The 15,474-nt window shown below is 41.6% G+C and overlaps 1 protein-coding gene across 1 annotated transcript in view; it reads right to left on the minus strand.

Annotated features, from left to right (window-relative positions):
* Positions 1-5,287: 5,287 nt before the first annotated feature.
* The window catches only part of AKT3 (AKT serine/threonine kinase 3), a 2,413,182-nt gene continuing 2,402,995 nt past the window's right edge, over positions 5,288-15,474 (minus strand). Inside the window, exon 14 of the mRNA XM_044058335.1 lies at positions 5,288-5,843. Within this exon, the coding sequence (XP_043914270.1) occupies positions 5,758-5,843 (86 nt within the window). The 3' untranslated portion in view covers positions 5,288-5,757. The remainder of the gene's footprint in view (positions 5,844-15,474) is intronic.

Here is a 15,474-nt window from a genome sequence, read left to right on the forward strand (position 1 = left end):
CTCAATCCCACCCCTTAGGAGAGCATGCAAGCATAAATACACCTTCTAGGGAAAGTGTGGCCATAGTGCATACACTAAGTGGTACCCTCCTCTCTGCTACAACTTTGGGTGCCAGTGCTGCAGCAAGTTCAGCTTCAATCTGCTCAGTGGATTTTGTCATGCAACACTGATGTACCTAAGTAACTGACATTCAAGATTTATTATGCCTGAAGGGATGCAGCCTGAGCTGAGATCCAAGGATTCAGCTCCATATATATCAAAGTTAATAAACATAATGAGGAATGATGCACACCTGCAATTCTCTTGCAAGATGCAAGTCTCTATAATAGCGGGCTATGCATCTCATTCCATTTTTCTTGGGCAGCTTCAGACCATCCTCCCCCCCTTCTTGGCTTTTTTGGATTCTCTCTGATAATGCCTTTCAAAGTACTTCCAGATGTTTGCTATGGGGTACAATAAAGGATAATGGCTTTTGTCTATTTTACTTTACAAGTGTCAAAATCATGGCCATCATAACTTAGGCTTTTCATACAAAGACCTGTAAATGAGTCCCCCAGCATATGCATTTGCCCATCAATGGAATGAGGTACCTCTTAATACTGATCTTTACAGCCATCACCAGTTTCTTTTACCCAAACTAAAAGATTTCAATAAATCTTTCATAAAGATGCATTATGTATGCATGACATTAGCACGTCTAAGCAAACACTACCAACATATCCTAGTGATATTTTCTTGGCCATAACTGATTATGTGGCAGTTAAACAGCTATTGTCAGTTTACAGCAACTATTCTAGCCAGCATACTGTCAAGTACAGATGTTATGCAAACTACAGGCCCTCAGAGCTCTTAGTCATATAAAAGCGTGGACTTGATTTCTGTACAATATCTATAAGATATACCAGCTCTCTGAGCTTTTCCTCACTCACAACTTTGTGATATTCAACTGCCTGACGAAACATGCCGTAGACATATAGCATTAGCTTCATTTACGTTTGAGGTAGACTTATCAAAGGAATGAAAAGAAACAAAGGTAAAGTCTCCCCATAGACCACACTCTTACTAGAACGAGTGAGGATACCGTCAGTGCATCTCCCTCAGCAAGCAGGGCAAGTCCTCTGACAGCTTATGTAAAAAACATAGAAGGCTGATTGTAGGAACTTGTTTAAAAGTGCATAAGCTGCAGTGTTATAGATTACTGCATAAGGGGTGGCATAAGTCATTGCTGCCCCTCATGAAGGCATCACATACTAAGACCTGAATGGGGACAGAGGAAAGGCAAAACAAAATTCAAACAAGGGCACATACAAAGCAGAACATGAATGGAAGCACAAGAAAGGCAAAGCAAAAGTCAAACAAGGGGCACATAAAAAGTAGACCATGAAGAACAATCAGGAAGAAAGTTGTTCATGTTATTACATTAAATGTTGTGTACTGCTCATCAAACAAACATGGTATCCTATGAGCATTCACTGGGTTGCTCAAGAATGGACCTTGGAAAGCACACCTAAAGCACAGAGAACTTAAATAAACATGCAAACATCCTGCCCTTATGTCATGAGTCATAGATGAAAAATATCTGTAATGACTAGTTATTCAGCTAGTTAACAAATGAGTAAATGCATTAAAATCCTCTGACTGATAAAGCAAAACCTACACTAAAGGGAACATCAGTTTGCTTTAAGTAGACACTATAGCTTCTTCTATCACAGTTGGCTCTCCATGCCAGCAATATATACATGACTCATCTCTGCTGGGAACACATCATCTTTGTCGTACAGATGATAGAATTTGCAGAGTACCTCATTCTTTAGCTCAAAAGAACTCAGCCATATTATCCTCTTCTTGTTCAAATCAGTAGTTCTCAAATAATCTGCACCCTTCCCTTTTAAACCACTTACAAAAGGCTGAAGAACCTTCCCTCCATATGGGTTTTAAGTTATGTCACATCACAATCTGTAATGCTAGCATAATGTTTTTGTGTCTTTCGGCTTTTCCCGGTTAGGGGTCGCCACAGCGGAACTCTGGTCCGCTAATACTTGGCAGTAGATTTTTTTTTTTTTACGTGCTGGCTTGCCGGGCCTAACGCACAACCTTTCACTGAAAAAACACCCATTCACGCATGTCACCACACAGAAGACGCTCTGAGAATCGAACGGGCAACGTCTAACTGTGAGGCGACAACGAATGAATTCTGAAAAATAATACAGGAAAATGTTGGAGAAATATGTATTTTACTTGCAATAACTGCACTTCTTATTGGGTACTTCCACTGTTCATTAGAAACCCAATTTCCACACACACACCCCCCCCGATAGTATCCTTGGTATGGAATCTATCTCATCTGGTCATTTTGAGGACAGCAGTTTTACTGATGCTTCAAGATGTGTAATATATCAGGCATACACCATGGACACCAACTCATATACTTAAAGAAATACTTTTCTTTGCAAAGGGGTGTGCTACAATTTAAATCTTTAAAAATACTATATTAAGTTCATGGTTACATATCTAAATGCTATTTTTACAGAATGCCTAGCTGGCTAAATGGGTTATTACTCAAGTCTTATCATTTCAGAAGCTTTGTTTTTTTTGGTGTGAAGTAGTGAAAAGATACATCACCCAGAAGCATGCACTATCTGGGGTTAGAGGGAGTACACTTGCAAGGGGGCTGCAGTCTGGATATTAATTTAAAATTCAAAAAATGCTGGCTGTACCCCTGCATTTTCAGCTTAGTAAGTTTTTCTTCTTTAAACTTAGCACAGACAAAAAAAAAAATGTATTTTCCTTGGAGGAGAGAGATGATTGCAGTTACCTAAAACTATGGAAGAACACAACTCTTATGCTCTTCTGCCTCAAGATATAAAACAAACAAACAAAAATAAATAAAAGTAAACATAAAATGAAATAACTAATGGTCTCTTTGGTAGTTCCTCTAAATGAGGTTAAGATGGACTTACAAGCTGTATGCCTTATTCCAAGACAGAAAAAAATTACTTCTTTGAAAATGTCATACAAACGCTGTCCAGCCACAGGTTCTGCTCTAGTCAACAATAATTCTAGATGTTTTTAGCTGTTTAGACAAGTAATATGACTTAAATTCACAGAGGACACAAAAATGTTTCAAAACGATACTCCTCATTCCTTTCATCTGACATTTCTTCTTCCTTCTAAGAATCATTACTTCATGCTCTAACAATTCAAGCATAAAAACAACTATGTAAACTTTTCTTAGACACTTAACACAGGTCCAGCACTTCCCTCTCAACCCTCTTTCTTCCTCTCTCTCTCTCTGGTATGACCTGCAGGGATCAAGGCTGCCCCCACTTCAAAGCTCCTCTCGGTTTTTTGATCACAAACAAGAACTCCTCTTGACATTTTAGTCTACGTTCTGTGCTTTCTTATTTTGTACCTGGTCCTTTACTTCTTCCACTTTCATTCTCTTCCACTGGTGGGAAGAATAATATGTCTGAGGTCTGAATCATCATTGTTCAACAGCACTGGTGCAACTGGCTGCTAACCATGCAAACCTATTTCAACAGTGAGCTGCTTCTCCTCCTCCAAGTGGTTTATCTGTTCAAAAGTATACAATTCACACTGTACCCATGTGCAAGACCATCAGTTAGCAAAAGCATATAACTTTCCCTTCCTCAATCTGCATACTTGAAAAGAACAATTCCACAGCCACATTCTGAATGTTTTCACTGGGAATCCTGCCTTCCTTTCAGAGCAGATGCTATATTCTGCTTTAAAGGTACAGTAAACCCCAATGTCTTGTGCTAAAACAACAATACAACATGCTTTGCCTAGGAACAGATGCACACTTTTGGCAGCCTCACTTATTATCCTGTGTGTAGGTTTAAACTGTTCAGTTTTGATCCCATGTGGCCTGACCACTTACACGGCTTCTCACTTCTACATATTTACACAGGAAACAAACACGGTGGGCTTATGTCATGAGGCACTTAGGTGTTGCATGCCTTATCCTTGCTACTTCATTGACTAAACTCTGAAAATAAACATGAACTTTACAGGGGCTGGATGCAGTGTGGAATATGCCAGAAACCATTCTTCCTTGTGGTCAGTGGTACAAGGGCAAAAATAACTCGCTCAGTTACTGTTATCTGGTGGCTACTGGTGTCAGCACAGTGCAAAAAAGGGAAAGCAACTTGTCCAAAAATGAAAATCCTTGATTCTCTGACCTTTACTGGCAGGGGCATCATTTGGAGGTTAGTAAAATCAAGTCAAGACTCGTCTGGGGTAGTTAGAAAATTCCACACAAGTTCTCATGATCCTTATAACCAGTTTGCAGATGTTCCTATAATTTATATAGTTGGCAGAATCATCTGCACCTTTGTAGTTTTACTGCAACAGGTTTTTGCAACCCTTGTGGTTCTGAAGAAATTACATTAGTACTCAATAGGCTCCACACCAGTTAGCATACTCTCCAAAAAAATATGTTGCCTGTTAAGAACAGGTGAATTCTCATAACTCTGGGGAACCATATGTAAGATGAGAAAGGTGAGCAAAACAAAAACTATCGAAAAGAAAGAAAAATATGTAACAATGTCTGACAATCTTCTCTACAATAAGAGCTACTATGCAGTTTGTAAACATAATTACTCAAAAAATAAATACTACTGTGGCATAACAAACATTCTGAACATTCTTAAAGAACACTAGAAGGGAATAAAGACTAATGTGCATACATTATTTAAAAAAGCAAACACTTGCTTATCTACATAAAAGAGAATGTTGATGAAAATCCATTGTTATGCCTCTCTACATTCTTCAGCCATGAGAGGAGCTGTAAGATCCAGAGGATGAGGAAGGAGGAAATCATCCACAAAACATCCTGGTGCATACTGGATCACAAACAGATCCTCAAACTGAAGCAGTGCTGGGTTGGCTGACATTCTGTCATTTTTGGTGCCTTCTTCCCGGCTTTTAAAGTGTTCAAAATTATGATTGCACTTGACATCTGGAAGCTGTTTTGCCAGGCTGAACACCAGCCCTCTGGTACTTCCAAAGGTATCAACAGTAACTTCAAAATGTAACAAAAAAGTAAACAGTAATCAAGTCTTTTAACTGTTCAAATAAAAATTTACATTTGCCAGCCAGCTGTTAATCACAATAACCTGTTAGCAATGATATGCCTAACAAAAGCCGTGTGTGTGTGTGTGTGTATATATATATATATATATATATATATATATATATATATATATATATATATATATATATATATATATATATATATATATATATACATACACACATACACACTGTCAAAAAAAGTTGTCTGTTATGACCAGCACAAATGAAAAAAAAATAAAACAAAAAAAAAAAACAAAACCAACAAAAACAGTCTTCTTTAGACTACTTTAAAACTGAAAATGGTCTCTTAGTTGATAAGGAATCCTCTCTCCAACTTCCTTTTGATCAGCTTCTCTTCCCAACTTATATTTTTACAGGGTGAACTGCATAAAACTGTGAATGCATGTTATCCTTCTGGGACCTCAACAGTTTAAACATTTTCTTTGCAGTTGCTATAATGTTGAGACAGCAGGAGGTAATGGCCTTGCACCTTGGAATGACACTAAAATTCATGCAAAAAAAATTTTGCTCAACTTGAAATGACTCCGGAAGGTATCCCTGCCATGGAATCAAATACTAGATGGAACTGGTAGTGACAAGGTTCAGGAACAACTTCCAGTGATCACACTAGGATGATGATGAAAGCAACCTGAAAAATCTCTACTCTCGTCCACTTGCAGAATAGGAAAATTGAGGGAAATGCGGTCGTCTTTCATTATCCATGCAGTCCATTCCATCTTCATCATCTGCAAATGTAAAAAGAAAAAGCAGATCTACGTGAAGTTCAGTAAATGGAACATCTTTAGTCAGTTTAAGATTTACACCACAGTTTTTCATCATTCTTGTCTAAATGATCAACCTTTTTCTGATGATGAAGCTACAGACAATTTTAGTGAGGACATAAGCAGTGTTAACTTATTCAAAAGGGTGGCACAAGTGACAATAACTTCTGTCACTGCAAGTACTATGGAATATGCTACACAACAAAGCCCACCACAGCATCACGTAAATCTAAAATGACATCAGCAAGCAAAAGTGCACCTATGACAGCGAAACAGTTCCTTGTGGTCTCTTACTTGGCAGTAAAGTACAGCTGCGGGCAAGTACACCTACTATAAGAAAATATCTTAGAGGATAAGTCATTAGTCATTATAATGGTAAATCATAACATTTGGGTTATAGGGTTATACATTAACATTTTTGGTGTAAACTCCTAGCCAGGAAATGCAAAACATTGATGACTTTTTTCTATTCAAGTAGCAGTGCACATTTCCAATGTAAGAAAAAAAGAAGTTATGTATTTACCATAACGTTCCATCTGAGTTGTTGCTTTTCATTTGTCTTCAACCTGAGGGACTCTGATCCAACATGGGTCCATCTCAGCCGCATACTCCAGCATCGGCTCCAAACTCCAAGCTCCTCCCCTACCCATACTGACCTTGTCTCCCTCCTCCCCTCAGATCAAGTTTGTCCCAACCTACACAATATGCCTATAAACCTGGCACCACTCAAAAACAACTGATCAGGAGAAGACTAGCCAGGATAGAGGGTCTTTGAATCTTCCATCTGGTCCACTACACAGCCCACATAAGGCAGGGGGATGGAGGGAGGGATGGTTGAAGACAAATGAAAAGCAACAACTCGGATGGAACTTTATGGTAAGTACATAACTTTTTTACCTGAAGTTGTTGTTTTCATTTGATCTGAAGGACAGAGTCCCCAGCTACCAATAAACCCTGGGAGGTTCTTATGGAAGGATGTTCCAGAGCACGGCTGAGCCAAAGGATGCCCTGCCCCTAGAAATAAGGTCCAATTTATAATGGGAGATAAAAGTGTGAGATGATGCCCAGGTAGTTGCAGAGCAGATATCATCTAAAAAAAACCCGGACCAAAAGGCCACAGACCTGGTTGAATGCACCCGGACATGCCCTGGTGGAGAAAACCCTTTGTCTTGATAGGCCAACGAAATGCATTCAGAAATCCACTGAAAGAAGCTTCCCCAAGAAAGGTTTGGAAAAGGAAACAAAAAGTTGATCAGACTTACAAAAGGATTTTGTTCTATGCAAATAGAAACACAGCTGTCTATGAACATTAAGCAAGTGCAAATTGCACTCTCCCTTATTCTGGAAATTTGTAAAGAAAACCGGCAAATTGATAACCTGGTTAATACTAGATTCTGATGCCACCTTCAGTAGAAAACATGGATTACTCTCTGCAGGGACACCCTGTCTTTATAGAATACCATATAAGGGGGCTTGACAGATAAGGCCTAAATCTCAGAAACCGTCTTGTCTGAGGTAATTGCAACCAAAAAGGCCGTCTTCCATGTCAAACTGCAACTCAACCATGGCTGCTGGTTCGAAAGGAGGAGAAACCAAGGCATGCAATACTAAGGTAAGATCCCAGTGGGATGCTGGGTCCTTAAACAGAGGCCTAAGGAGGAAGGTACCTTTCAAAAAGGCCTTACAAAGTTTAGAAGAAGCTAAAGAAGCTGAATTCTCACCTATGTGGAAGTTATAAATCGCTGCAAATTGTAACTTAACTGTACAGAAGCTAGTGCCATGATTAAAAATATCAGCCAAAAATTCTAAAATTGCCAGAACTGGTGCAGTGAAAGAATCCAGGTCATGCTATGAAGCCCAATTCGAGAAACGCTTCAATTTACTCAAATAAACCTTCCTGGCAGAAGATTTGTGAGCCAATACCAAGATCTTCTTAACAGGAGAAGACAGCCTAGGAGTCCTATCATGGGAATTGGAGCAGCCAAGCCATAAGCTTCAGGCTGCCTAATTCTGGGTGAGGAATCCCAGAGGATGTGTAATCAGATCTGGAACCGGATCTAGTGTCCAAGGTGGACACATTACCGGCTCTAGTTTCCAAGGTGGACACATTACATGAGACCACAGAATGGGAAACTACACTTGGCAAGGGCAGAACAGGGCAATGAGGATCACTAAGCTCCCCAACTGTCGAGCTTTCTGAATGACCCTGGAAATTAGTGGGGAGCAGAGGATAAGCACAGAGTAGACTGGAGGCCCAAGCATGAACTAGAGCATCTCTGGGGACTCCCCCAGTGGGGGGTTCAGAGCAAAATACTCACTGCACTCTGTGTTGGAAGGAAAGGTGAAGAGATCACAGCAAGGCTGACCTCACTTTAGAGAGATCTGTTCTGCAACTGAAGGATTTCAAGACCACTCGTAAGTCATCAGAATAGACCTGCTGAGCCTGTCCGCCAATATGTTGGACCACCCCGGAATGTGTGTTGCCACCAGAAAATGGTCAGTGGAGATCGCCCACTCCCACAATGTCATGGCTTTGTGAAAAAGGGGATAAGATCTGATTTCCCCCCCTGTTTGTTAATGTACCAGACTACTGGCATATTGTCTGTCTGTATGGCAATAGTCCCCGGAGGAAGAAAGTCATTGACAGCTTGCAATGCCAGAACCCCTGCCCTCATCTCCAGGACAATGATATGCAGATTGGTCTCCAGACAGCATCACGTGCCTTGACCCGTCCTTCCCATGCAATGCCCTCCCACCAGAGCAGGGAGGCATCCATGGTCACCGTGTTTGTGGGGTGGAGGGAACAAATGGACAACCCTGGAGGAGGTCCGGGGTTTGGGGCCACCAAAGAAGGGAGTGCTTGCAAACATGGGACAATCGAACAGGATATGACAAGGGAATGTCTAGCAAAGACCACTGAATGGCTAATGTCCACTGAAGAACTCCCATATGAAGATGTGCCATTGGGACGAGAGTGACTGTGGCTGCCATGGACCCCAATGCCCAAAGAACTAAGCCCAGTGGGGGAAGGTTGGCTTGGAAAATGTAATTCACATGATGATAGCGAGATAACAGTCTGCCCGGAGGTAGAAACACCCTGCCCTGGGTAGTGTCCAGCCAAGCACCTATGAAATCCAGCACCTGCATTGGTGCTGAGACTTGTTGAGGTTTATGATTATACCCAGGTCATGAGCAGTTTGAAAATGATGATCCATGGCTTGAATCAGTCGATGCATGGAAGGAGCAGAAAGGAGCCAATTGGTCAGGTAGGGAAAGACCTGAAATCCCTGCAGCTGCAGGTGAGCTGCCACTACCACCATCACTTTGCTGAACACCCAGGGGGTGGTGATGAGCCGAAAGGGGAGTGCTCTGAATTGAAAGTAATTGGTTCCCAGCTGGAAGCAGGGGAACCTTCGAGAGCACCTGTTCATTTTGAACCTCACCCACTTTGACCCAAACACTTAACTCTAAACTACCTGGCATCAATTGGTCTTTCCTATACCACCTCTCTCTCAGTGAGGCTGTAAGTCCTTCAATATGATTTTCCTTGACACTCTTGATTCTATCGCCCCTTCTAGAAAAATCAGAATTAAATCAAACTATTCCTCCTGGCTTATAAAACAAACCTGACTGATCATGCACAAAAGAGACAGCACCTGGCAATCCTGGGTTAAAATAAATCCCCTCCCTTACTTCTATCCTGCAAACAGCTTACAAACCAGACGAAAAAACTAATAAAAAATGAGAGCTTATTTTCCTCTAACCAATGTGGCCCTCACAAAAATCAAAAAAAATTCTGGACCTCCATCAACAATCTGCTCTACCCACGTAAACCCACTAGTCCCAACCCCTTTCCGCAGAACACTGCCACTGAAACTGACATTCTCCTCAACAACTATATATTTATTTACTGGAACGTGGTTCCAGTACATTTCGGTTTAGTGGTTTTATAAATATGTATTTATTTTACATTTGACCGGGATAGTCTGACTGGATATCTGTCCATTTTCAGTGGAGGCCCAGGGAGAAAAGCATACATACATACATACATACATACATACATACAGAAAAACTGTTACATTAAACAAGTTAAAGCACTGTTACAAATACAATACATAGGATAAATGTTATTAATTCCGTCATATATAAATCTGATTTGTTATAGAGTAACAATTAGGAAGCAATGTAGGGGTGTGGCCAAAAGACCTCTTTAGCACATGTTTATATTGCCAGAGTTAGTCAGGATTAGAACAAGGACACAGCCATTGCCTTTTGAAGTACTGTTTTAGATTTTTTTTGAATTGGGTTAAAACAGGTTCTGAAGCAAGCTCAGCAGGAAGGGAGTTCCACATTTTGCCAACAGAGTTGGCATATAGAGATTCTCCAGATGAGTTGTTGCTTTTGAGGGTTTGGACTAGTAATTTGTTGGATGAGTGAAGTGTCTTGAAGTTGCTGTAAGGAGTGAAAAGTTTTGTAAGTACGGGTGTGTTTTTTGGTTGGCAGAAAATTTTATGCGCTACTATTAGCTGATTGTACTGAAGTTAGATAGGCAATTCTAGCCACCCTAGATTCTTTAGGTTCAGACAGTGGTGTGTTCTGCATGCTGCTCCAGTGGCAAATCTGGCAATATGATTAAAGCATCTTGAGAGTTTATTAAGGTCAGACTTACACAAGTTTGTGAAGAGAGAGGATGCATAAAGGAGGGTGGAAAGTAGATGTATATGGGCAATTACCGCTCTAGCTAATGGAGTGAGGAAAGATTTGATCTTGTATAGTGAGACAGGTTTTTTATTGACTTTTTTAATAGTTTGATTAATATGCATATCAAACTTGAGGTTATTATCAACTGTTTCATAGAAACTATCCAAAAGCTCACACACAACAGTACATCTCACCCAACTCCTCTATCACCTCTTAAAATTCTTCCCAATAAAGTTTCTTTCCAACCAGTCCCAATTACCACTATTAAATCTCTTCTAAAGAAAGTTAAGCCTTGCTCCCCCCTCTGCCAACCAACAACCCTCCCAAATCCTTAAAACAGCTGCACAATCCATTGCCTATCCTTTCACTAAACTTATTAATCGATCCACCTCTGAGGCCCCTGTCCAAGATATCTGGAAATTCTTTTATACAATCCCTCTTCACAAAGGTGGCAACTCTACTGATCCCTCTAACTTTAAACCCATTGCTATCCTGTCCCCCCTTTCTAAAATTTTAGAAAAGTGCATCCATGCTCAGTTAAACACCTTCTTGGCAACAATCTCCTTATTCCTACCCAATATGGCTTTAGACCCCCACCACAGCACAGCCAGTGCATTACTCTCCTTTACTCAAACAAAAGCTAAAGCCTGTGACAATAACTTGCTCATCTCCTGTCTATTCCTTGATCTTTCAAAGGCCTTTGATACTGTCTCTCACTCTAAACTCCTTACTAAACTTTCTGATCTACATCTCTCTGCCTCAGTCATCAACTGGTTCTCTATCTCTCTGGCAGGCAGCAATGTATCCACTGGCAAACCGTCCTCTCTCCATTCCTCCCTGTAAATACTGGAGTTTCCTAAGGATCAATTCTAGGCCCCCTACTGTTCAACATAGTCAGTAACAAACTTCATTCTGCTACTAACCTCTCTACACTTCTACAATATGCCAATGACTCCACCCTTATCACCTCTGCCCACAACATCCCTGAACTCCTAGCTCTCACTCAACAAACCTTCACCTTTGTCAAAACCTGGTTCTCTGATAACCAATTAATACTAAATCAAAAAAATAAATATACAAACTCCTTCTCTTCTTCCCTAAAACACTCACCCAGACAAACCCTCTTTCTCTATCACCTCTCTTAACACCATCATCAAACCCAAACCCCATACCAAACTACTTGGAGTAATTATTGATGAACTAAAATTCAATACTCATATCCAACAATGTACAAAACCCCCTTACCAGAAACTCGGACTTCTCAATCACAACCAGAAATTTCTGTCACCTTCTTCCAAACCTTCCCTTGCTCAGTCCCTTCTTCTACCATGTCTTCTTTATGCTGCCCCTTGTCCTTACTAATGTTCAAACTTCTCATCACTAAACTAGAGCAAACCTTTCATAAAATAGCCAGGTTTGCCTATAATCTCTCCTATAAATCCCACAACTGTCTCGCCCATAAATCACTCCAATGGCCAGAATTCTCTAAACACCTACTTCTACCCTAACTTTGCATTACACACACTATCCTGAATGACCCATATTCCTGCCCTTACATCTCCAACCTAGTCTCCTCCTACAACCCCCATCATCATCTTCGTACTTCTAGCAAACACCTCCTTGACATATATAAACCCAATAAAAATATAGGACAGTCCCTCTACAAATACTCTGCTGCACATGCTTGGAACTCACTTCCTCAAAACATAAGAAGCATTCATCAAAAATACCTGTTCAAAAAAGAACTTAAAATTTTTCTTCAGAGTACACAGTCCTGCCCTTGTCTAACCACCACTTGAGCTAGCCTCTTCTCAACTTTAACACCTTTTCCCTATTCTAAGCTTTACTTCTTTGTACTTGCCTCATATACCTTTATACCTCCCTCTCGCTTCACTTCCATAGCATATAAACATTTTTTTTGATTGAATGGTTTATCTACTAGTATGTACTTCATGTGGGATATTCTCTAGACCTGTCAATTGTACAGATATTCTCTGTTGATTTTCTTATTATGTTTCATGGCGGTTTTAATTTTTTACTCATTTTTATTTCTGATTTGATTTTCATTATAAAAATATGCAATACATCTAGAGCTTTTAATGGGACCCTGACTCAGGTGGACTAACCTGGTTAACAAATGTCAATAAATAAATAAAATATGCCAAATAATTCAGCACACTTAAGACAAAGGTGGCTGACGCATAGGTCCACTTCCCAAAACTATCCATCGCCCGAAACTCCCCATATGGAGGATGGACCGAGGAGCTCTCCTGTGAGAGTTCATGTCTGGTGGCCACTGCAACCACCATGGCATCGACCAGGAACCCCTTGGACCAATGCTGCCAATCTGAGGGAGCACTAAGTACTTTATCTGGGCACCTGGGGATAGGCTCAACCGGATCTTTCCATGCCCTAGATGAGATTAGATCCACAAGGGGATCTGTGGGAGGGGACACCCAGGAAGTAGTGGGTCCTGTGTCAAATGCTTCCAGGAATACTGACTCATCTGGATGGGCTTCTGGGTAGACCACCCACCACATTGCTGCAGGATCTCCATGATGTCTCCAAAGGAGGCATCCTCCGGGGGTGATCGAGGGGAACCCTCCCCTTCCTCCAAGTTGGTATCATCAGTGACGGACTCCAGTGGGGAGTCGAAGTGCCTCCTCTTGCACATATGCTTCCAAGGGGGTTACTCAGGAGGAAATTCCATGGAGGACTCAGAAGCCCCAGGGGTTCCCATGTGCGAACCTCCTGGGGTGAAGTGGCAACAGGCTGTCCCTGAGGGGGCAGGATGGCAGACTCTGGCACAGAAAAAGGGGGAGCCAGGACAGACTCGGAGGATGAAAGTGTCAGAGGTCTCAAAGGAGCCAAAAGGACCCTCTCCACCACACTGAAGGCAGAAGGTGAGAGGATCCCCAAAGTCGGAATGGCTAAGGCTGTATCTGACACTCCCTGCACCAAGGGAAGAATTGAAGCCGAGCCTCCCGATGGCGAGACTCCAAGAGGAAGGGACAACCCAGAAAGCCTCGAAGTCTACGCCATCCCCTTGGATCTGACGCCGAGGCTTTGGTTCTGAGAGTCAGTCTGCTCAGAACACATCGGAGCCGAACCACTCATGGCAATGGTCAGCACTGAGGTACCAGGGACCATCGTCGCTGACCCATTGACACTGGGGAACCTTGGACCCAATGACTCTGAAACCTGGAGTTGGATCAGAGGAGGAGTAATAGGGAGAAAGGTGGACTGCATGCCCCCGGCCCCAGGGTGGGACAGAGCAGGCATGACTCCCAAGTGGATATGGGCCCGAATGAATTTCCGCATCATCCTGTCCACCTTGGCTTCAGACAGACATTGACAGGTCCAGAGGGAAGACTCTGCTGACCTGGGCCTGGAGTGACATTGGGGAGGTGGAGAGTGGAGACTGAACCTGGGCAACCTCCAGCTCTGGCGAAAAGTGAGGCCTTGCAGATCCAGGTGGGACTTAGCTGGGAGTTTGGCCGAGGTAGAGCAATCTGTGGACCACTTCCTGGGCCGATCCCATTCCTTAGGTCAGGCTTTCTCTCCATCTCCAGACTTCTTGAGGGGAGGTCGAGTCCCAGACACTGGAATGGAAGTAGAAGCAGCAGAGGCCTCTGTAGGGAGTGGAAGAGGCCTTTCAAAATGAGTTAGTTCCTCCTGTCAATCAATGCACAGGGGCTGTAGCCTGCACAGATCGAGGAGGAAGAATCTAGGTGGGAGATGCCAAAACAGACCATGCACAGAGTGTGGGCATCAGATGGGGGAAGATTATGCCCACACACTACACATTTCCTGAAGCCAGGCTTGGGGGTATCAGCCATGGCTGATCAGAAAACAGACACTCACTCACACATACTAGTAAAAAAGTAGACAGCGAGAGCTTTTTTTTAATAGATATCCTGATGCCGGCGCACACAGAGTTAGGGTAGGGTAAGAGAGGGTAAAGAAAGGTTGAAGGGAGTGAAAAATACCCAAGAAAAAAAAAACACTTGCAAACACACGGAGCTTGGAGCTACAGAACCATGCTGTTGTTCAAATAAGTGGCAAACGATATCTGAGAGAAGGAAGACAGGGGCATTATGGGAGCTTGGAGTTTGGATCCGATGTTGGTGTGTGCAGCCAAGTCGGATCTGTGCCGGATCCAAGTCCTTCAGGTTGAAGATCAAATGAAAACAACTTCAGATTGTCATATTTCATAAAACTACATGTGACTTTTACATCTGACAAAATGTTAGATCAGTAAAGCAATATTCTGGATGTGTAATTCAATTTTCACCCAGAAGTGAAATTATATATCCACCCGTTGTATAAACCAGGGAAAAACACTCTAAATACAAAAAAAAAAAATAGGTTCACAGGTGTATAATTCATAACAAACACGAGGGGCCTTTTCAAGTCTAACCATGCATCCCAGGTGAGAATTAAGCCCTGTACCTTTTGTTTGCAAGGTATACACCTTAACCATAATGCCAATCCCCAAACAGGAATTAAATTACAAATGGCATTCTTTAACAAACATGAAGAATGGCAACTTCAGAACAGCAGATAAATTCTTGCACATATTTGCAAAAACAGCAAATAATTTAAATAGTTTGATTAATGCACAGGAGAACAAACTATGAAGCCAGCTCATAAAAGGTATTTACTGATGTTTACAATATGTAATAAAAACAGCAACAAAATACAAAAATAAAAAGATTAATACAAGAAACTGAAACAAATTTCTTCATTTAATGATGAGTAAGAAAGTCTTCATTTATGGTTCTGCCGGAAGACCTAGACTGTATACCTTCAGGTAGTATGCGATACAAAAAAGAACTATCACATTTTGACACATACTAAATATATAAAGTACTTACTGGGTCAGGCAGGGTTA

This window comes from Protopterus annectens, chromosome 1.part2 (assembly GCF_019279795.1).
Source record: "Protopterus annectens isolate FY-2018-M chromosome 1.part2, PAN1.0, whole genome shotgun sequence".
Lineage (NCBI taxonomy): Eukaryota > Metazoa > Chordata > Ceratodontiformes > Protopteridae > Protopterus > Protopterus annectens.